The sequence below is a fragment of the Amblyomma americanum genome, chromosome 2 (genome assembly GCF_052857255.1).
Source record: "Amblyomma americanum isolate KBUSLIRL-KWMA chromosome 2, ASM5285725v1, whole genome shotgun sequence".
NCBI lineage: Eukaryota > Metazoa > Arthropoda > Arachnida > Ixodida > Ixodidae > Amblyomma > Amblyomma americanum.
In genome coordinates, this window is record NC_135498.1 from 35,422,431 (window position 1) to 35,443,397 (window position 20,967).

The 20,967-nt window shown below is 41.7% G+C and overlaps 1 protein-coding gene across 2 annotated transcripts; it reads right to left on the bottom strand.

The window, feature by feature from the left end:
- Window positions 1–290: 290 nt before the first annotated feature.
- Window positions 291–20,674, bottom strand: Ttd14 (TRPL translocation defect 14). 2 transcript variants are annotated; one of them, XM_077653880.1, is made up of 13 exons: window positions 20,229–20,674; window positions 12,342–12,409; window positions 11,810–11,847; window positions 10,734–10,771; window positions 9,910–10,038; window positions 9,190–9,284; window positions 8,896–9,000; window positions 7,802–7,879; window positions 7,604–7,699; window positions 6,658–6,754; window positions 6,329–6,420; window positions 4,684–4,799; window positions 291–3,124 (listed from the first exon to the last, which is right to left on the bottom strand). In XM_077653880.1, exons 1-13 carry the CDS (start codon window positions 20,284–20,286, stop codon window positions 2,836–2,838), a joined length of 1,299 nt encoding a protein of 432 aa, XP_077510006.1. In that variant the 5' UTR covers window positions 20,287–20,674; the 3' UTR covers window positions 291–2,835. The 2 variants fall into 2 exon arrangements, with proteins under 2 accessions (XP_077510006.1, XP_077510007.1); XM_077653881.1 differs by lacking the exon at window positions 11,810–11,847 and having other exon boundaries at window positions 20,229–20,540.
- Window positions 20,675–20,967: the final 293 nt, after the last annotated feature.

The following is a 20,967-nucleotide window of genomic DNA, read 5'->3' on the forward strand; positions in this document are numbered from 1 at the left end:
CGCCTGCTCGCGTCTATTGCCGCGGGCATGCGCAGACCGGTTCCGGCATATGTGTGTGAGCGAAGGCACGCGACACGGAGTCGGGGCTTTGCCTAAGCGCGCGCCGCGTTGCGATGCTGGAGTACAAAGCAAGAGTTACAGAAACGTTATTCGCTCGGGACGAATACTTCTAGACTTCGGATACCAAACATTCGGTTCGAATCGAATATCGTGTACTTTACTATTGGACCGAATATTCGCACAGGCTTAGTAATGATGCCTAAACAAAATGATCCACACTATACAATGCACTTGGTTCACTTCATTTATTCACCAATGCCAGCATATTGCCCACAAAATTAGGCATTCGAGGCAACATCCAATGTATACTTCACAACCAATCAGAATGATGTTCAACTCCAAAGGCATGCCCAATATTCTGTGCACTAGTAATGAGGAAAATGATTCCTTTGTTTGCTATCACAACACAGGACAGTCATACACGGCACATCCCAGCACAAATGGAGATCTAAAACATTTGACAATAAACCAAGAGGTTCATAAAAGAACACAAAAGCCAATGCTGGGATAGCTCAGATCTACACTAGAAAAAAAAGGCATTAAAAGAAGTGTGACTGATTAGAAAATTGATCTTAAATGCATTCATGAAGCAGCATATTTCATTGAATCACTTTTCTCAGGGTACTTCGGCTACAGTCTGGCGCCATTTAAATGCTACTACATGCACATGAAACGGACGATGTGCGACGCGCCACTGACCCAATCGTGTTTAAACTCGCCCAAATTGAATATCAAATCTCTGCGGCTGGCAGAGTTTTGATTAGACTGAGAAAACTCGGTGAACGTAAGATTCAGAGAAATTTTTAAACACCATGCCCTACACATGGCTAGTGCCATTAAGCAAAAATGAATATGTCAGATCAAAGTACTTAAAATGATCAGGAACTTACCATCAGATCTGGCTCACTTGCCAAAATCAACTTAGTGCCACAATCATACTCGGTGGGTGGGTTAGACTAGAAACAACAATTGCCGCACAGTACTCAATGTGAGGGTAAAACAAAATAACATGAGAAGCAGCCAGAGGTTCTACAACGTCTCGATGTGCCAAGTACACTCGCCGTCAAAAATTAATTCTCACTCTTTGTATCACTTTCCCAGGGTAAAGTGCGTATAGGTCTAAATATAGTTTATCTGTGCACACATTTCTCCAACAGTCTTGCCCTAAAACAATGTAACAAAAAACTAATGATGAAAGGTAAGGCACGGCAACAGTTGCATGTCTCTCAAATAGATCTTAAGGCAAGGTAATAGGAAACCATGCAACCAGGGAACAAAACCTAGCGCGCTGGCTATTTTGCAGCACAATCTTTTGGTGTCACTAACTGAAAACATACACCAGCCCTGAAAGCATGCAAAGCTGTCTTTGGACACACTGGCCAGGCATTGAACAGCAGCATAGTAAAATGGTCGATACATCAATAGAACTCAAAACATGAGCACACAGCCACAAAAGTGGGAATGCATTGTTTCACACCAAGTGGCAAACTGTTCCTGGGGGCCAGTGACCCAAGAAACAACTGCACAGTTTCCAAACGTGCAAGCCTAACTATCTGCATCACAGTTGCTCCACAATGGTCCTAACAAGAAATATAACAAGAAAAGGAAAACAATACACACAGGTGAACATAACTTTAACATCTCAAAGGCAACAAAACATGCCCATGTGTTTCACGGCAAATCCAGTGAAAACGAGGTGCATAAACTGAGTGCCATTTGCCCAACGACAGTGCTCAACACATTCACACCGCAAGCAAACTCTATGAGAAGCAAAGCACCACAGCAAAGCATGTGTCGGCAGTTAACCTATCGGGCCCCTACAAGAGCAGCATGAGCGCTACTACTGTTGGCCATTCTGATTATATTGACAATAATAATATGACACGTCCTTTGTCCAGAACTTCCTAGCACTAAGTGCTTTCTGCTAAACACAATCACGTAAAACGTGTCGGGACTCGTCTAACAGCTTGCACTGAGAAAGGCGTCTAAGTAGACAAAACAATGCGACCAGCCTATCAACAGTGACCTACCGAATATTTAATGAAATAATAAGTATAATATGTCACATTCGCCAGTATGCACACTTTGCAGGCAATGGCATCCAAGTCTGAAAAACGTCAAGCTTGCAACAAGTACTTAAATCATGAAAGCAGTACACCATTAAATCGATAACAATAAATGCAAGGACCAACTAAAACTTGGTAAAGGCGCAATACATGCAGTGAAGGTGCTACCCACAATGTGTGGCAAAAACAATGGCAGCAAGGAAGATACCAAGCACTAGGAACCACCAGCAATAGGGTGAGAAACATTCACTTTAGCAGAAGTCCCAAACATCTGCACAAGATTTACCGAGTTCCAGTGGTATCAATGCTTACGAATCAAACAAATGGCTGAAAGTGCTCTACAAGAAAAAGAAAATCATTATGATTATTAGGTGACAATGCGAGCTAGGAAGATACAACAGATACCAGTTTGCTGCAAAGTCCAAACTATGAATTGGTGCACCATTTGCCAAGAGATAGGGAGCCAGTGGTGGCACTTGAACTTTGGATGAAAGTGCCCCGCTCTGAAGTGGTTAATTACCAAAAGTCATCGGCTACGAAGATGGACAACTAGAAAGTCACCGGAAGTCCACCCGCACTGCCGGCAAAGGGTGCACCTACATAAGTCGTGCGAGTAATGCCCTGCGTTCGTCTTGTCAGTACAGAAGAGAAATCACCGAAGGAAGGGAAAGATAAAACGTGAGGCCTGAAAAGGTGATCCCTTGCCCCACTACAAGGGAGTGTTTGCACCACCCACGCTGGTACTGCTCGGGGTGAAGCATGTGGCGGGACTCACGCTGTGAGAGCACAGCGGGTTGCCGACAGGTCCCCGGTGTCCATTGGCTATGCAGTTGAAGATGGGGGTCGGTGGCTTGTCCCCCTTGTATGAGAGGCAGAACATCGAGTAGTTGGGGTCGCTGGTCACATCCTTGCAAATGTCGAGGAACGGCGGCAACAGTTCCTTGAGCTCCTCCGAGCTGTGTGTCGTGTATGCCTCGAGCAGCATCAGGCCGTCACACCTACCAATGACAAAAAGGGGCAAATTATTTCCACATTTGGTAGTGGTGGTAGTGGTTTTTTTATTAAAATAATAATAAAAAGGAAAGAAAAGGTTTTTGCTAGCCCCGGCATCTGCCATCGATACTGAAGCACCTGATTGGTTTGGTTTGATTTATGGGGGTTTAACGTCCGAAAGCGACTCAGGCTATGAAAAACGCCGTAGTGAAGGGCTCCGGAAATTTCGACCACCTGGGGTTCTTTAACATGCACTGACATCGCACAGTACACAGGCCTCCAGAATTTCGCCTTCATTGAAATTCGACCGCCGCGGCCGGGATTGAACCCGCGTCTTTCGGGCCAGCAGCCGAGCGCCATGACCACTCAGCCACCGCGGCGGCTACTGAAGCACCTGAGCTGGGGCAGCGGAAATAAAGGACAGCAGGCAGAATGCAGAAATGAAATGAAACAGGTGAGGGGCTCCACATTTGGTGCATCCATAGTTTGCTACTGTGGCTCCTTTTTCATTCTTAAAATTCCGGAGGAGCTGCTCCTGTTAGAGTTTTTGTAGCTGCAAAGCTGATGTCAGTACTGACAGTGACAGTACTGGCATTGACTGACATGCAATTCCAAGTTCAGTTCTGTCAATTTCAAGCGACATCTTCTATTTTGCATACTGAATCCATGTAATTAACCTGTACTTAACACTCCTGATGCCTTCAGCTAATTTTGGTGAACAGATACAACACACAGGCTCATCACTTACAACCACGAGCAATGCTTACAGTGAATACAGGGCATCTTCAAGTGAAGTCGTGTTAGACAAGGTCGGCACACTAGATCGTGTTCTGTAATGTATAATTATTTCCTAGCACTAGTTATGTGCTAGTCGTACAAATAAATGTGGACTACAGGCCTGCTTCCCAAAGCATGGATTCACTTTATTTTAATGCACAATGGATTTGGGCCAGCACACTGATACATATACAGCCGATTCTGAATGTAAATGAAACTCGAAAGAAACAAAAAATTCAATCCATTTATGCAGAGTTTGAACTGAGGGAAGCCTTTCTAATACACCTGATGTTGAGACGACCACAGTGAAAGCTTGACTTAGCCAGATGTTTCAAATAAAGCGAGTTTCAGTCCACTGCATTGCTTCAGTTCGCGAAAGAACTGCACAGTTTCAAGTTATTTCCTAGCACTAGTTATGTGCTAGTCGTACAAATAAATGTGGACTACAGGCCTGCTTCCCAAAGCATGAATTCACTTTATTTTAATGCACAATGGATTTGGGCCAGCACACTGATACATATAGTACAGCCGATTCTGAATGTAAATGAAACTCGAAAGAAACAAAAAATTCAATCCATTTATGCAGAGTTTGAACTGAGGGAAGCCTTTCTAATACACCTGATGTTGAGACGACCACAGTGAAAGCTTGACTTAGCCAGATGTTTCAAATAAAGCGAGTTTCAGTCCACTGCATTGCTTCAGTTCGCGAAAGAACTGCACAGTTTCAAGTAAATATGCTTTAAATTAAACTTTCCAACCCTGTTCGTGACGAGAAACCTGTTCCTACCTGGAGTGGCAAGGTTTCTTGTAGATGTCCAACTGGAAGTACATGTGGTTCCACAGAAAGCAGCGGCGCACTTTATACACCGTGTAGTGCGAATCATTCCGCTGAGCCAACATGTTCTGCAAGAGGCATTGAATAGTTTCCGTTGGAGAATGCGAAATGAAATGTTACAAGCAAACACCCTTTGCAGTCTTGTAATAACTTCTCAACTTGCTTGACGCAGTGGAAATTACTAGCTCAAGTCTCTTCAAAGGGCACCGAGGACTACTCCATGCAATTAATGTTTTCAATAAAAATTGGTTCTTTGGCTCTTTATGGGTATGTTGATGCCTGTCCAGGCTGCAAAAGATGCATTTGTCACAGAGAAAATTCCGATTTTAAAATCTTCCAACCAGTTGATTCATATTTGTGACATCCTTAAAAAAGGACAGGTTGCCACCACTTTGAAGAGAACACCGGCGTAGCATAGCCTTTGGGATCCGAGCAAAAAATCAGTGTTGACGCACACATTTTACATGCGAAATGGGCTCCTAATGACACCTGTATTGAATTTTTTTTGGTTTTTGTAGCTTATGAAACTTCCATTTTCGGTGAGAGTATCTCTTTGCGCAATTAGGAGGCAGCACCCTATCGACACAGGCCAACTTCAATTTTTCCTCAGTGTCCCTTTAAGCAAGCCATCCAATGTACTACTGGCAGCTCTCGTACACCCTATTGGTGTAGCTTAAAAGAAGTCAATCTCATTGCCTTGCTTCTTATGCAGTAACATGCATGCTTGTAATCAGAGCTTTTTCTAAATATCATTTTCCAATACTGCTTAATACTGTTTGTCCTCAAACTTGACTCTTGCAAGTGCGTGCTCAGCTGGCTGAGCAGACTAGCGTTGCCACTTTCTGAGAAAGTGGTGCGAGTACTCCTGCCACTGCATGGTCACGACACTTCGCACAAGGTGGCAACGCTAGTTCTCCGGGCTAGCTGATCTCTTTCTTCTAATGCCAGAGCACTGCCAATGAAAGCTGTTTGTACTGCATGAACCGAAGAAGTAATGACACATCGCGCCTTACCAAGTCCAGCAATTTCGGACAAAAATTCTGACAACAGCAAAATTGTAGGATAACATTTATGGTAATATTGAAGGTAACGGCCTATTCTTCACATATGTAGCAAAATATTGCTTTTAAAGTGTTTCCATCGTTCGCATCGAAAAGTTAAAGAGTCTTATAGAGAATGAATGGGGAATGCTTTTGACAATAGCAAAAACGTTAACAGAAGAAAAAAAAATTCAAGACTGTCGTCGGGTGATCTGTAGATATTTTGATCATTATAGAGAAACCTTACATTATATGAAAAAAATTGCATTCATAAATGGTTTGCCACTCAAAAATGCTTTTGTCCAGAATTGCTGGATATGATACAGAGTTATAACTATGCGAGCACAACCCGATGAAAAATTTTCTTTTTTTACATTGTAGAGATGAATACAAAGGTAACTATAGCAAAAAGATGATATATCTGACCACATACAGTAATGACAGTAATTAACAACTACTGTGTGCATATAATGACACAGGCAGAGCAAGAACTGCCCTAATCAGTCATCACTGAGCACGGGACAAATAGAGAACAAGGAAAAAAAAATGGTGCTCACGATGTAGTCCCTGTGGGTGATCTGACGTTTCAGCTCAATGGTCTGGCTGTTAATATCACTCTTCCGTATCGTGTGCATGTAGCTCCAGCAATCTGAAATGTGACACAAGGGGGAAACGGATGGTTCAGGTCCTGAAGCAAAGTACTCAGGGCATGATGATTAACAATAACAAGTGGTGTTTCTAGCTTGAAATTTCCGTTACACTGCACATGTAATTTCAAGAAGGGACTTGCAACAAAGAACAAAGGTCCAAGATTTTATTTTACGATAGATTTTTGGCAAGCTCGACAATGTTCGATCGTAGGTTTCAAAAATGAATGAGGACTCACTATTCTGTCCCCTTTTTCGGAGGCGAGACTGTGCTTTGGGATTCGAAGTGATGAGGTAGTCGTGGACAACATCAAAGTCCTGATAGGAGGGAAATGCCTGAAGAAGGGAGAACAGCGGTGGTCGACATTTAAGGGTACAAGAAAAAAAAAGTCAAACAACCCTAACAGAATGCAAGGTCATCACTAGGCAGGCTACAAATCAGCCCAAGAAACCCGCCACGACCATTACATTCTCAAACACAATGTAAAGCTTTTTCCAGTACTACAACCTTTCCGCTGGCTGCAAATAAGGATGTGCCCCCAATATTCCAGTCTTCTTAACAATGCGTAATGGCACTGAGCTGAAACCCTCCCAGAACTTAGTAGGGGTCGAAAGTACAAATTTACAGGTGCATTTTACAAAAAAAAAAAAAAACAACTACAAGAACTCTCATGATGCAGATAAAAACCCAGCAGTGAGGCATGAAACTGTTGGTAAGCAGTCGTTTTGGTGCAATGACACCAAAATTTTGATTGGTAGTGCATACTACTTGATTTTGTTCATGTACTCACTCCTGCCTGAACTGCAAAGAGGCAGTTGGAAGCATCAAATAAATAAATAAATAAATAAATAAATAAATAAATAAATAAATAAATAAAATAATAAATAAACAAATAAACAGTAGCCGGTTCATAACCAAAACTGTGTGAAAGCGGGTGCACTTGGAGTATGAAGAAAAAAAGACTTTATGGCATTAGGGACTTCATCTCTGACCCCTCTTTGCCTAGTTTGAGCGTTGCACTTTTATAGTTCCAAGGCATCCACAGAAATGGCCTGTGGTTACTTGCATATAATTATGCCTACCTATATTTTCTGTAAGTACATTCAGACTGACTGCCTGACTGACTGATTGATTGATTGATTTATTGATTGATTGATTGATTGAAATGTACATGCCAAGCTTACACTGTCTGGTGGCATGGAGCTCACAAGGAACTTGACCTTGTGGCTGTTGGTAGCTAGCCGGTCTCCAACCTCGACGCCAACTCGTCGGCACACGCACTGTGAATATAAAAACAAATCAAAACAAGCATCCATTTATAGTAAACTCAAGCTCTACAGGCTACAGTGCTACAAGCTTGCACTCAAAGCAGAAACATTTACCTCTATCAACCGGCGCACTTTGGCATTAAAGTCTGTGGAATTGTCAATGACGTCCATGTATGGGTGGCCAATCCATGCCTGCAAGCCAAAAAAACAAAAATAGTCAGCGTTTGAAAAGTATATACTGCTGCACTGAAATTCTCAACAGTGTGTGCATGTAGAGAGAGAGAAGGAGACACAAAGACTTGCATAATGAATTGACTATTTAAAATATTCATAAACGTGTGTTCAGACAGCACATAAGTGTCTCACTCAGCATGAATGGTCTGCTGAATATAGAAAAGTAGAGGTGTGCAAATATCAAATTTTTGGTTCTGAAGCAAATACAAAAATGTATAAATCAAAATTTTTCAAATATTAATACAGGTAGATAAAATAAATTTTAAAAAAATGCGTTTCCACAAAACAAAGCTATGAAAAGGAAAATTTTATATAGGAGAACCTTTCTGACAACATTTTTTCGAAAAGAAAAAAAGTCAAACATACTGTTTAAATTGGACCGCCTCAACCCCACGCCAACTATGACCAATAAATATGCCCGTCATCAATGTAACTGACCACTATATCTGTTAGGCCTACCAGGCATTAAATAAGGGGGCGGGATGGGAATTGAATCATGCAATATAGTAATAGTAGCTCTTTTGTAGACTAGCCGCCGTGGTGGCTTAGTGGTTATGGTGCTCAGCTGCTAACCCGAAAGGCGCGGGTTCCACCCCGTGACAAGTACGAGAACTAGCTAGTCACATTTGGAAACACTGCGATGTTTCGCCTCGAGCTGAGATGAACTAAAATTTTTTTACTTTCTGAAAGCTTTGGAGTTTCCAATACTTCAAATATCAAAAGTGCCACACAAATTGAATCGAATAGAAAACACTATTCGCAAACTATTCGAAATTTCAAACATTCGACAAAGTTATCAGTAATGAAGCTTTTACAATGGCCGTTCACTGTGCTCACGCCTTTATGAAATAAAAAAAACCATTTGATATTTTAGCGTGTACCCGCACTGTTCTAGCAATTCACACGTGTACTGGTGCAACATGAAAAGTCACAAATGCAACAGGATAAGACAGACAGGAAATCACAAAGCCAACCTGAGCTGCCAGTTTGTCTCGCTCCCGTGCCAGCTCGATGCCTTCTGTGCGACAATTGTTGTCTTCCGTGTTGTAAAATTCCTCTGCTCCATTGGCGGCCGAGACCTGTAATGCACAGAAAAAGGTTAGATTCTTTTTAAAGAAAAAAAAACGGTAATGAAAGAGGGCAGAAATAGGAATAAAGCTAATAAAAGCTTGCAGTCAGAAATATTAGCTGGAGTCAAGTGGGCTCCAATTCAGTCTTTTTGTAAGTTGACTGTTACAACAGAGAGCTTTGCACGCAGGCAAACTCACCAGGTGAACAATCTGGTTATAGCGATTGTCCCTCAGGTCAACTGTGTGCCAGCCATGAGCTTTGACAATCTTCTCCCAAATGTCTTTGTTGACAACTGCAGTATAAGAAATTTCCCTCTGAGAATACATTCTCTAGGTCTATCATAGTGACCGATGGCTGGAGTGCAGTTTTCAGAAAAATACTCGGGCGATCATACTAGTGTAAATCAAAACATAACAAAAAAAGGAACTTAAAGGCACCTAAAGACAAGATTTTAGGAGAAAGCTGTGTGCACTGATTTGATTACAACCTTTATGCAACTACTTACATACACAAGCGTACCTGTCATGTACGCTGAGCTGCCCACGGTGAAAGGATGTGACACATACAGAACAGGCACTCAAGAATGTGCAGGCTGATAAAGTAATAAATTCTCAGATACTAAGAGTCTTCCTCTTAGAAAATAGAACAGGCAGTTCTTTCGTCCTCTAAGCTAACCCTGTCACATTAGTATATGAAATGTAAGAAACACTACCAGCAACATTAAATGCTAGATCGATGAAATGTTCTGATGTGAACAAGCACCCCAGTCATGATGCAGGTTTGTGCAATGCAAGCATACTAAGTTTCGAAGCACTTATGCCTGGAACAGGCAATGCTGCTGATTTTAAAACATTCTCTGCAGTGCTCTGCCGCTGCAGAAATCCGAAGGCAGTTCAGTAGGGAATTGTGGTACTGACATGCAGAAGCATCCATGGTGCCACGGTCACAGATAATGAGGCAGTTCTTGGTACTGGTCCTGGCCAAGTCAAAGTAGGTCTCCTCCATGGACATCATGGTCATAAGAAGATTCTCTTGAAACTTCTCAACTGCAACGAAACATACGGAATTGCATACCTCCAAAACTGGATAAGAACAAACACTTACTTCAATTTTCAGTCCATTCTCAATCAACTGCTATGCTAGTCCAACAAATATGTATGAATCTCTTTATCTCAGGAGACAAGTGCAAAGCAACTTATAAGTGGCCACAAAATGCATTCATGAAACAAACTGAACAGCAAACCTGAACAAAGCTTTTCTCGCCATTACAGATTTCAGAAAAAATTGTCGTTTCCTGCATGCAGTACTGCTATGTGCCACTCTTCTGAATATTGGTTTATGGAGGTTTAATGTCCCAAAGCAACTCAGGCTATGAGGGACGCCGTACTGAAGAGCTCCAGAAATTTTCACCATCTCGGGTTCTTTAACACGCACTGAAGTCGCGTAGAACATGGACATCTAGCATTTCGATTGCAATGAAAATGTGACCACTGCAGCCAGGATCGAACCTTCAGGTCAGGAGCCAAGCACTTTAGCCATCGTGGCGGCTCAGACATCCCTGTTTATAGCTGCAAATAATCCCTAAATGTACAAAATAAAGCTTGCCATCAACAATGCTTTCAGTTCACAAAAAAAAAAGTCAGCCATGCTCTACAAAAAATTTGAAATGTCTAATAGGGACACTAAAACATTAATTATGCATAAATGCGAAGTGAAGAAACCAATCCGAATAGTAGCTCACCTTCAGCAGGTGTAAGGTCAGGAAACCGCACACCGCCACTAAAAGGAAGAAAAAATATATCAGCAAGAGCCCCCCCACAGCATATTGCATGCACGAAAGCATATTTACAGGGGCAACGAGGTAAAACTGAAGCTTGCCTGTATCAATGTATTATACCATGTTCTAACAATAAAGGTGCTACATACTTTCACTCAAAACACAGCTTTCAAAATCTAAAAAAAAAAAACAATACAGGGATAACCGCCACCAGCCCTTTTTACAAGAACACTGAAATGATCTCAAGATAGTTTTCTTGTTGGTGCATTGCAGTCCTTTTCATTATTGACTCATGAGTTTGATTAAGGTGGAGGAAAAACACAATAATTTTTTTTTTATTTCTAGATGTATTTTCCTCACCAATGACTGGTTCTTGCTGCTGAACAAACATCAACCTAGCCATAAAGAGGCGAACTCCAAGTTTTTACTTAGAACGGAAGTTATAGAGAGTTGTTCTCCTTTAAGCTCTCTCCACAAAAAAAAAAAAAAAAATGAAAACTACGTTGGTGTAACTACAGCAAGACTTGGGCATCCCTGCAGCATGTGTATTCAACTAAGTAGACGAGGCAAGGTTAGTGACATCAAGAGCACGCTAAGCTTTACCAGGAATTGTTCACTAAAACAGCAAAAATTTAAGCACTAACAAAATGGCAGATGAAGCAAACTCTGATCAGCTAATGTATGCATCAGCGCAAACAGTCACATCTTCCAAATTAAAATGTATACCCAGACTCATAAGCAAATGTACAAAATTAAACATGGACATGAACTATATTATAGTCTGACCTAGACGTAACACTGATGGGAAACAACTTACTTAATGTATGTTAATTGTGACCACTAAAACATTATGCAGATCAGCTGCTTACATCAGTGAACTAGTAAATGTGAGCATACTATTACACTTCATGTTGTCCACAGCTTGTGTGGGCCACAAAAACAGCAAGGAAAATGTAGTAGTCAGCCCTTTTTCAGTTCATTCAATATGAACATAAAAAAAGACAAAAAATGAGAATCACTTGTGATGTTAAGGTTCTCACCTAAACAAAACCGTAGCAGCTTCCGGCACACGATACACCTGCCAGTAAAAATGGCATACATGGCAATTAGGCCCTCAAATTTTTTTGCGAACAACTCCAAGATCACCAAGCAAAGAGTGCCAGTATTTTGCCTGCTGTACTTTTGAATCAAAACCTCATCAAACAGACTAATATATCGAACAACTTTTTTTCGAGCTGCATTCTGATGTTGCATATTGCAGTGCACACATTAGGCAGACAGTATAAGAGCCAATTCCTTCCTATGATGAGTTAGTGCCAAGCCAAAATGCATGGGGAAGTTGATATGAGAGCGAAAAGCATGCAGATGAACTATTTCATGTAAGCCACAAAGCAAAACAGCTAGTTTAATTTTTTAAATACAAAAATATATATTAGTTTCTACATTTCCCACAACTTTCACCACTTTTCTCAATGTTGACAATACAAGTATGCTGCTACTATAGCAGGCCCTAAGCTATGTGAACAATAACAGTGATGTGTGCTTTCATAAACAATGCGTAAAACTACACACCTTCCAGCCAATGTTTTCAAAAAACGTCGACAATCTGGCTTGACTTGTTGTTTTCCCGCTACAAGGCCCTGCAGGAAATGAAAGTATGAACGCATGTCGAGGAGCAGCAGGCATGCAATTTTACCATAGTTCATCTTTATGACTGCATGGCATAGGACTCCTACAGCAACGAAGCAGCCTCAAAAGAGTACCAAGAACACTTCTTCTGAAAATGTGCTTCACCTAGCAGTAATTTCTGTGTTTCAAGTGAATTTCGCATCCCTCACATGGCAAGTAAGATGGTTTTTTACGTCATACAGCCAATGCAGTAAATAGTATTTCGCGAAATTGAGAGCAGGGTAGAATGTCGTCCGCCATTTTTATGCAGACAGATTTAGACAACGGTAATAACTTTTTTCCTATAAATTTTATCGGAAAGTGCATCTTCAAAACAGAATAATTCCATAATCCTTCAAGTGTTTGCTTGACAAGTCCTGGCAATTTCATGTTGCTATTTTCACCAATCATGACATTCTCTAGGAAATTTCGCGCATCCTGATAAAAAATTAACTGACAGTATTTTCGGCTGGAAAATTATAAACTGATCTTCCTTGAGGCTTGAATATACTATATTTAGGCAGGAGACTCTTTGTTTTTGATGGAAACAAAAAACTGAATCTGAAAGGTTTAAGCAACATTCCTTGATAGACGGTAATAATAATACCAAACCTGATGAAATAACTGTACCAAACTTGATCAATAATTTGAGAGCACTTGCAAATTCTTAATTTTTCTTAACATGCTGACCAGTTGATGTTCCGATTATGCTTGACCGCGTTCTGTTAACCTTACTAAGCCCTCCTGCCACAATCCCAATTGGGATTAGCAGTATTTGTAATAAATAAAAATAAATAAATAAAATTCCCATTTACGCAAAGCGAGAGCTTTGCAGCAGAGTCATTTCACGCCAAACGTCCCAGACGTTGCGCTTGACCATCTCCAATATGTTCAAAAAAATTAATGAAAGCTTATTGTAATGTGCGTTACTTTTGGCAAGAAAATTTTTTTCGTGATGTGAGGGCAGTTTGAATATTTAGAAAAGGCGAGAAACCAGGCACTGCTCAAATATTAATAAAAAATTCATATTTTTAGAAAACACTACACAAATATTTCATCGACATTTACACAGATTCTGGCTTTCATTATAATTCGGAGCATGTACCTTTATACGATATAAGTATTTTAAAAAAATAGAAAAAGAGTATTGAAAATATAACATTTTTGTCATTTTTTGTTTTAAATATCAGCTTGCTCTCGGAAATTTTAAAATAGTTTGTTTTGTTTCCCTGTATGTCTAGAACGCACAACAAATGTTACAGGTGATGAAACTGCGTACATAGAAGTACAAAAAAATAGTAAAGTTCCAAAAGTGCGTTTAGAGCCAAAAACGGTCGTTAATATCACTCTGAGGTGGTCCAAGTAAAAATACAAACAATAGCAGGTTACGTAGAACAGTTTAATTCCTTTCATTTCTGAAATTTTTAGCGAGGTAATTTTTGTTGAAAGTGAGAAAAGAATTTTTGAATTTGAGCTCTCGCCCCGCAAGTTACGTCTCTTTACGCCTCTTCACCGCAGAGCACGACAATACTGACAGTCTGGTCAGACGAAATGTAGAGTCCTTGTTTTAAGTGAGGTTTGCACTGCAGGCAAGCATGGGAACGTTGAGTAGTCGAACAGGTATTCGTGGGAAAAGATTTTCTTAACGCTCCCGGTGCCGCACATGCCAAAGCATGATCTATAGTTGTTCAGTGCGGTTCTGTCGCAGTCAGTCATTCTTGCCACCGCCATGACAGACGTAAGCATCAGCATGAGCTTGTGAGACGCCGATCTGGAAGTGTAATTTCTGCGTTCATACTTCAGCGACAACTGTAGACGGGCCACTATGCTCATGAAGCACCTTCATACGAGCGACCCACCTACGCACACGCACGAGCGGGCTGTGTTCGCCAGGGCGTCAAGCGTTACTCGCGGCAACTGTGCACTTCGCTCCTTCATGTGCGCTCCGAGGTGCATGTTCTTCCCAATCTTATTCGGATATAAATAAAGGACTTGAGATACGCCTGCCATGCCAGCTGGTCATCCCTCCTCGTGATCCATGTGAGACAGCACCCTGAATACCCTTGTTTTGAAGCGAAAAGCTTCACTACACAAGCTTTCCAGCAGTGAGCAGGGCCCCAAGTTTGACCTTGAATGTAGCTAGAAGTGAAACAAGGAAATGAGGCCTGTCTCACATATCTCGGTGGACACCCCAACCCTGCCTGTAAGGGAAGGAAAATGAAATGAAAATTAGTTTTAAGGAAAGGAAATTACACCTGTCTCACATATCTCAGTGGACACAGAATCCCACCCTAAAGGAAGGAAAGGGAAATGAGTTGGTTTTAAGGAAAGGAAATTAGGCCTGCCTGGCCTGTCTCACTCATCTGGTGGACACCTGAACCACACCATAAGCAAAGGAAAATCAAAGTTGGTTTCAAAAAAAGGAAATGATTCCTTCCTCACATTGCCCCATTTCCTTTCCCCAAAAAACTGATTTCTCTTTCAATTTGGCTTTCTGAAATTATCTGCAGGGTTTGGATTTGGTTCCATATCTCCGCTTACAACAAGCAATAATACAGTTGTAAATGTCACTGAAGCTATATTAAATACATACTGTCTTGTGTGAGCGCCTTTAATGTCGTTTCCATGAAAGCAAGAGGAGTAACATAAAAAAAATCTGGAAACCGCCAGTCGCTAGAGCACAAACGTAGCCAGGGAGACGCAGCTTTTCGCTTTCAACCAGGGTTAATAAGAGCGAAACTACCAGCAATTTTTTCTTCTCTTGGCAGCCCCGCACCAAAGCGTGTCTGTTCGAACTTCGGAAGAAAAACGACCTCGTTTATTGCATGCCATCCGCCGAATGTCAACGCGATATCTTCTCTAGCTTCAGCCCTAAATTTGCACGACAGCTAACGACAGAAAACTCAAGTTTTCTCTGGCGATAAGTGTCATGCCATGCCAGGTGGCACGTTCTGCGGTGAAGAGGCATTGAAAAACGACGCAGCTTGCGGCACGAGAGCTCACATTTGAAAATTCTTTTCTCGCTTTAAACAAAAATTACCTCGATAAAGACTTTAGAAATGAAAGGCAATAAACTGTTCTACGAAAACCGCTATTCTTTATATTTTTACTTGGACCACCTCAGGTTGAAATTAACAATTGCTTTTGGCTCAAAACGCACTTTTTGCAACTTTACTATTTTTTTTTTACTTTGATGTATGCAGTTTCATCGCCTGTAACATTTATTATATATACTAGACATACAGAGAAACAAAATGTCTGTTTCCGAATTTCCGAGAGCCAGCTGATATTTAAAACAGTAACGACAAAAATGGTACATTTTCATACTTTTCTTCTATTTTTAAAAAATTCCGTATAAAGGTGCATGCTCCGAATTATAATGAAAGCCGGAATCTGTGCAAATGTGAATGAAAAAAATTGTGAAGTGTTTTCTAAAAATTTGAATTTTTATTAATTATTGAGCAGTGCCTGCTTTCTCGCCTTTTCTAAATATTCAAACTGCCCTCGCCTCACTACAAAATTTTTTTCGCCAAAAGTATTTCAGGCTTTCATTAGGCACGTCAGGATGAGTTTCCATGAATTTTTTTGAACAAACTGGAGATGGTCGAGCGCAACGTCTGGGACGTTTGGCGTGGAATGACCCAGCACCAAGTTTGCAATAATAATTTATCAAAGACCACACTGCAGCTTAGATGACGAACGTGACCACACAGTTCTTTAGGTGGAAGTAACGAAAAACTACATCAAGGAAGTCGATTTCTTTTAAGGTTACAAGAAATTAGTCCAAAGGATACTACAGAAAAATACGCAGTACGAGTATAACAGCACTCATCTATGTGAGCAGTAGCAAGAGAAGCAGCACCCCAACACTTCCAGCTGTGTCACTGGTGCATTTGACAAGTGCCTTTTAGATGTGATATTTAGCCTTTGTTACTACAGATGGCCACTGAAATGTCAACCAGTAAACAGAGCTTCAAATATGACATGCAACACCATGCCAGGTGCTTTTGTTTATGCCTTTCTTTTCTGCAGTACTTTTTACCAAAATAAAATAGGGTGTCTAGCCAGCTAGTCTTTTTAAATGTTTTCCCTGACTATTTCAATCAAAACTCCCTGACCACTGAAAGAACACAGTCTGGCCTATGGTAACGGACAGTACACATAAACCGTCCCCAGCAAAAACAATTTATATGAACTGCAAATGCTGCACTGCAAGCAGATTTGCTCTTTCTGATCAAGAGATTATTTTTTGCTGAATGAAGTCCAGCTTCAAGCTGTGACTTATAAATTAACTGTTGGTTCTTCTTTTCCAGCTTTTTATTGATGGTGGCTACCTTTTTTTTTTACCGAGCATCAGAAGTTTCCGAAAATGGTGTGCAAATATAAAACTTTTCTTCTGAAGCAGACTAGAATAAAATTTCAAATAGAACCGAATATTTTAAAATTGTTCAGCTACCAACATAGGTAGTTTATAATTTTTTTTGATGTGTTTCTACAAAACACAGAGAGAAAAAAAAAAAGACATTGCATACAAATATTTTACTCGTCTTGATAATCATTTGTCATCTTTAACACCTATCATGCATCACATAATGGGAAAGAGGGAATCAGGTAGCACGAGTACACTTCATACAAAGCATAACAGAGGAAGTTATGACAGGATGACAATGCTCACATGACAAGGAAGCTATTGAATGTTGTCATGAAACACTGTACACAGCCCAACATGTTCTCTAAGTATAGATGCTTGCCGCAGATCGTACACAAAGACAGCACATCTCCTGACAGCGGCTGACATGGCTCCTATTCCTTAAATGGTGTACTGAGGTGAAACGTCCTTCTGGAGAGTCATGGCATATGGCACATTGCTATGAAACACAAGACGGCTTGTAATAAGTTTAAGAGTGGCCGCTTGGGTTACAATGCGAGTGAGACCCTAAGCGAGTCAAACCCTTCCACACTCTCTCACGACACCTAAAGGCACTCCAACTGCGGAATGGTGCCCGAAACATAGCGATCTTGACAAGACGTAGCATGCTTTGCCCGCAAATATTGCTTTCATGACACTTTAAGCACTGACCATAACGCCCCTAACGACCATAATCAGTGCAGCTATTATGGCAGGGGTTTTATCCTCTTAGCACAACAATAGCGACTGGGTGATTTCAGGTTTTAGATTAGGCAGTTTTTTTTAACTGTGCTTACACATTTTCACGCTGCTTTGATGTGTTCACATGAGTGGTCGTCACAGCTTAAGCTTTTAAGCTCAATAAAAGATCAGGAAATTTTCTAAATGACCTCGTCATCGCTACTGTAGTTATGCTACCAGAGATTCTTTCAAGCTTTTAACAAGCCAAAGCCTATGTTCATTCCGAGGCCTATTTCAGCAGCACTAGTACAATAGGACAAGCGCAAGATCATTTTCGCAAGAAGTAACAGCTTCTTGTGGCCTTGTCGCTATAGCTCGAACCATGAATGGCCATCAGGTGGCTGCGTGGCCTGCGGTATCAGTGCAGCCAAGAAAGGAAGTCTTCCAAAAGAATGATGATTTTGATGCCACGGAGGCACAGCGAAAGTATGCAAATTCTGCACAGCACTGGCTCTGGCTTTTCATGCAGGAAGTACTTTTGATGTAGCTATGTTCCTTGATCTGTACAAGCCCAAACTTAGTGCACAGTGTAACAAGTAGTACAGAACTCAGGGGTATATGCAGTGCTTAGCAATAAAAATAAATCTAAAATCAATGTCATGCTTTATTTGCATGAGAGGCAAAAAGATGTGCGTGGACTGGGAATGGGGTGCTCACTGTACAGTCGTAATTCATGGAAGACTATCACATTAATTTCAGCCGGTCCTTTTCCATGACTTAATTAGCCAATTTTTTTAAGGCATCCCAGCAATTCCCTTATTTCTACATGCGAACGAAATTTCCAAGACAATTCCAGAGTTTTCGAGGCCGCTAGACACCCTGTAATTAAATGGTGAGCAACTCTACGTGAAGGCATGTGTACCATAATTGTACTTTGTCAGAGACATTGCATTTGCTGCTTGGAACAACTTTCTTCCTTTAACAAGAGGACCATGACATCTCAGAAGTGGGCTTTTTGTTTTTATCCTTGGACTTCTCAGCTAAAGGGCTGATAGCATGTAGGGCCCCTAAAAATGCTATCAAAGGGCCCTTACCATATATATATCATTTGCATTGCAGCCAGAGCTTGAGGTGGAACAAAGTGCTTTCAAGATAAGGTGCTCAAGGTGCTCCCAAGAGTTACCAGAGATAAGAAACTAAGACACCATTATGTGAATGAAACCAAGATAAGAAGATAGACTCCGGAATTTTCGCACCACCATCCACAGCAGAAACACCTCAGAATACGGTATGCGCGTCAAAGCCCATTAAAACAGTCAGGTCTTATATCACGAGGAGCAAAGCGGTTTCTGCAAATACTGTGTGTGTGTGTATATATCTATACTTATGAAGGGAGCCAACAGTCACCAAAACCAAGGTACATAGGGGAATGTTTAATTTTTAATGTGTAGTGCTGATCAGTGGGATAATAATACTTCGATTAATCTATCGCTTAAAGAAAATTACTTATAAAGCAGGAGAAAAAAACAGTTGGTAGAGCACCGGACGCTATAATCAGAGGTCGTGGGTTCGGATCCCACCGGCGGCATGGTTGTTTTTTTCTGCTGCTTTATAAGCAATTTTCTTTAAGCGATAGATTAATCGAAGTATTATTATCCCACTGATCAGCACTACACATTAAAAATTAAACATTCCCCTATGCACCTTGGTTTCGGTGACTGTTAGCTCCCTTCATAAGTTTATTAAACGAGCGCCTCATTTCCTTAACTTTGCTACACACACACACACACACACATTATATATATATATATATATATATATATATATATATATATATATATATATATATATATATATATATATATATCTGTACTCAATCGGAAGACGTTTTATTGGCAGCCACCCAAAACAAATCGTGATTTGTTTGCTGCCAGGCAATATGATAAAAAAAATCACATCATAATTTATGGCCTATTTCTATTTATTTTTTATTTGATTGGTAGCGACCAAAAGTCACATGCGAACGTGCGCGCGCACCAGTACGTAAGGCGATCGACGTGTACTGCCGGGGTACAGAACATGACACCTTCCGGGCGTCCGACTTCCTTCTTGCGCGTTAGCTGCGGCAAAAGGTCGGATTACCAGGCGCGCCGGCAAAGGAATCTGCGCCGTACTTTTCCGGTTTCATGTGGCGCCGGTGTGCCGCCGCGCACAATGAGCACGCGCAGCATGTGTGATCTCGCCCTGCGCGCAAAACAGGACAAGAACAAAGCGACAGCGGTTGCGCTTCCTTTCGCGGAAAGACAATGCCGGCGAACAGTGCGACGTCGCATGTACGGGTCGCCGCAGCCAACGCGCAGGATAACGGAATAATCCTTTCAAGGGCATAACCTAGCTGGCACACGCACCATCCGCGCGTCCAAGCGCGCGCGCGCACCCGTCGCAGCATCCATATCAGTGGAGCGCATGCTCGCGGCGCAAGACGCCGGTCGTTATTCGAATGTAACATATTCGTCTAATTACTTCCGTGGCCAGCCACGATGAGTTTACGCGTTCGCGGCGAACGTCTTTCTAGTCGCCGCGTTAAAGCGAGGGTGCGGATCAGCGAGCACGGCATCAATGACCTACACGCGCTGCACGTGATCTTGAACCCTTAGTGCCGGCGTGCCAGACGAGTAGTCGATCAATAAAGTACGACTCACCGCCGGTCAAGACCAGCTTGTAGACGATTCTCTCCCGCTTCTCAGAGTCGTGTGCCATGTCGCTGGCTCGACGGAGCAGTTGCGGTCGGCGATGGTGGCCGAGTGCCTAGCTGTCGCTCGTCCTGGTAGTGGCGGCTCAGCTAGCTCAGCACCATTCAGCTGGAGAGGCACAGTAGCGCCGGCCACTTGGTTGCAACAGCCACATTCGGCCGCTCGGCAGACACAAATGGGGGAGGGAATGGAGAGTGCGGACAGCGCTGAGGGTGCGCTGAGCAAGAGCGCAACACGAGCGCGTGAAGGATAAGATAAAAAAAAAACGAAGCGCTAGAGCAAAACTTGCACTCCACGCTTCGTACAACCCAGACTTTGTAATAACATCACCACTGACTAAAAGTTACCTTACAAATTGTAGCGTCATCTATTGCTAAAATAATCTTAGAAAAAACGAATATGATTGCAAAAGTGTAGTTCAAGTACTTAATATTTCTAGTCATAGATGACGCTCATATCTGTTAAGTCTAAATTTGCGTCACAATAAATGGCACGGCAATGACGCTGACTTTTGCAACTATTGTTCTTTCAGCTACCTACAGGAAGCGAAACATGACGTCACCTGAAAGATGGCAGCTAACTTCCAGTTTCGAAACGGCTGTGCGCTTCCGCATGGCCTAATTAAATTTGTGGCGCTGGTGGAAAAAATAGGTCTGCAGCTGCATGTTTTACGCCACGGAGCTGCCCA

What these genes read in the sequence shown, in the direction of transcription:
- Ttd14 (XM_077653880.1), bottom strand. Translation starts at nt 20,286, where the DNA reads ATGGCACACGACTCTGAGAAGCGGGAGAGAATCGTCTACAAGCTGGTC. An exon ending in TCACCCACAGGGACTACATC is followed by an intron (nt 4,800 to 6,328) that starts GTGAGCACCATT and finishes TGCCTCTTGCAG; the next exon opens with AACATGTTGGCTCAGCGGAA. An exon ending in AAGAAACCTTGCCACTCCAG is followed by an intron (nt 3,125 to 4,683) that starts GTAGGAACAGGT and finishes TGTCATTGGTAG; the next exon opens with GTGTGACGGCCTGATGCTGC.